A 2,286-nucleotide genomic window follows, 5' to 3' on the forward strand; every position below is an offset into this window, starting at 1 on the left:
CACACAGGCAGCAAACACTATAAGCAGTAAAATTTCACATGCGGTGGGTATACTGCGCGATCATTCGAGCGCTTCAGAAATTCTGCACGTACTCATATGCCTAGGTAAATTAATGTAAAATTTTACTCATCCATTTCTGCGCGACCTTAAAGTCATTTTTAATGTCTAAAAATTTATAATTAAATATATAAACTTGTCAGTTGATAATTAATTTTTACAAACGTTGCCAGATCGAATTTCTCGGAATGTGCCTCACATCTTAATGAATCAGTCGGACTTCATATCAACGTTTTGTTATGGCGTCATGGCACAGACAATACGCAGCGAAGTCGACAAGCAATTGATTCGCTATTGCAGTCGAATTATTTTGAATTTGGCGCGTTACAATAGTACTACTGCAAATACTTTCCAGGAGAGCGGTCTTGTCACTATAGCTCAGATGCTGCTGCGCTGGTGTGACAAGGATAGTGAAATATTCAATACTTTATGTACGCTAATTTGGCTATTTGCACATTGTCCCTACAAGCGCCACGTAAGTTTGCTACTCATGACGTTTATTTCGAGCATTCCTATACAATTGTTTACCATCTTTTTCTTTTAATGTTCCACACAGATAATTCGGGAGTATATGACGACTCCTGAATCATTATATGTGGTGCGGGAGACTAAAAAACTTGTTGCGCGTAAAGAGCGCATGAATCAAAATGTACGCAAGCCTGTTGCACCGTCACGTGCTCCCAAACAGCAACTATTCCGCAGTCGTGCGTTACCTAGCCTCGAACCCGACTACGGCGTCATACATAATAAGCCGTATACGTTTGTATCGTCGATATTTGCATTTGATATGCTGCTAGCTGAACTGGAAATTGAAGTCAATTAAATGTATTTCTTTTATTGTTTTCTTTGTTTTAGTGTATATGATTAACACATTCATTTTTTTATCCGTTGTATGTAAGAATTTCCGTAACAAGAATTTTCATATTTGATTTGTTTTCTATACCAGATACGAGAGTTTTCCAAAACACATGGATACAAAGCATTATAAGATGTTTGTGTTCAAAAATGCATGAAACCACAGCATCAGTCTCTTTTATTTCTACACTATAATTGGTGGAAATGCCTTATTTGCGCAATTAAGTTCCAATGCGGCATTTAACCGTGGTTGCGCATATTGGTCATTTCCTTAAATTATAGTTTCGAAATAAAAGAGACTGACGCTTTGGCTTGATGCATTTTTGAACACAGACTTCTAACGCTTTCTATCGATTGTATTGATGCGTTCTGGAATATAGCCATACTATCAGAAGACTATCCGATATACATATATATCAAATAGACTAGTTGGCTGTACAATACTTTTTGTCGGCTACGACTATGATAACGTTAATTTATCCACTGTAATTAATTGCCGTAAATGTTAGTTAAAATTTTTTTATTTAAATAAACGTTAAGGATATAATTTTTGCATGGTAAACTAATTTCTTGCACTTGTACACAGACGAATGCTAACTTTGTACCCATAACCAGCGTAAGCGGAAAGATTAAGTAAGCTTGGGTCAACCGTATGCTTCTTTTCAAAGCAGAAGAAATGATACCCACTTCAACCAGAAATTCATTTGAATCCTTAGATGGATATTGACAAGCGTTGAGTGATCAAAAGACTACAAACTGCAGAAAATATATTCGCCTCTTACTTTTACTAGTGGTGAAGCCTGAATAGTAATCGAGAAGTAGTAAAGTCATTTACCACAAGCACAATAAGTTAAATAGCCCATTTTTTCTGGGCGAAACACAAATTTCAAAATCGCCATATATACATACATACATATATATGTATATACAAACTAAAAAAAAATAAAAAATAAAATTTGTTTTTTATAAAATACAAAGCACTGAGAGTGTTGGCACATACGGTAGAAAACGAAGTGAACGCGAAGCTTGAGAGAGCGTTCCCACTACAGTCGGGTCTACGTAACCGGAACGACCCAGATTTATATTTGGCTAAGGACTGTCACTCCAGCAACACTCCCCAAACAAGGGCGATGAAGACGTGGCTGAAGGCGAATTGCTTGCAATTAACATGATACACAGCATCTAAAACATAAATTGTGAAATCTTTCGAGGATTTGTGTTTATAGTGTTGGTGTAATAAAATTAAAAGTCTACCGGCAATAGCGGTGAAAAAAATAAAACTATGGCGTCCTCGCTTTCGAGGGCAAATAGATAACGGGGAAACTATCAGATAACAGTAGTCCGTTATTGGTGTCAGTTTAATCCTATTAATTC

At 36.5% G+C, this 2,286-nt stretch overlaps 1 protein-coding gene across 1 annotated transcript; it reads left to right on the forward strand.

Annotated features, from left to right (window-relative positions):
• Positions 1 to 18: 18 nt before the first annotated feature.
• Positions 19 to 1,826, forward strand: LOC108355545 (protein abnormal spindle-like). The gene is made up of 3 exons (XM_017606702.1): positions 19 to 104; positions 231 to 532; positions 614 to 1,826. The coding sequence occupies exons 2-3, from the start codon at positions 263 to 265 to the stop codon at positions 878 to 880; spliced, it is 537 nt and encodes a 178-aa protein (XP_017462191.1). The 5' UTR covers positions 19 to 104; positions 231 to 262; the 3' UTR covers positions 881 to 1,826.
• Positions 1,827 to 2,286: the final 460 nt, after the last annotated feature.

The sequence above is a fragment of the Rhagoletis zephyria genome, unplaced genomic scaffold (genome assembly GCF_001687245.7).
Source record: "Rhagoletis zephyria isolate East Lansing unplaced genomic scaffold, Rhagoletis_zephyria_1.1 Rzeph_scaffold_46807, whole genome shotgun sequence".
Classification (NCBI taxonomy): Eukaryota; Metazoa; Arthropoda; class Insecta; order Diptera; family Tephritidae; genus Rhagoletis; species Rhagoletis zephyria.

Coding starts and splice junctions, on each gene's coding strand:
- LOC108355545 (XM_017606702.1), top strand. CDS start 263: ATGAATCAGTCGGACTTCATATCAACGTTTTGTTATGGCGTCATGGCA. Junction 533..613: donor ATTGTCCCTACAAGCGCCAC/GTAAGTTTGCTA, acceptor TGTTCCACACAG/ATAATTCGGGAGTATATGAC.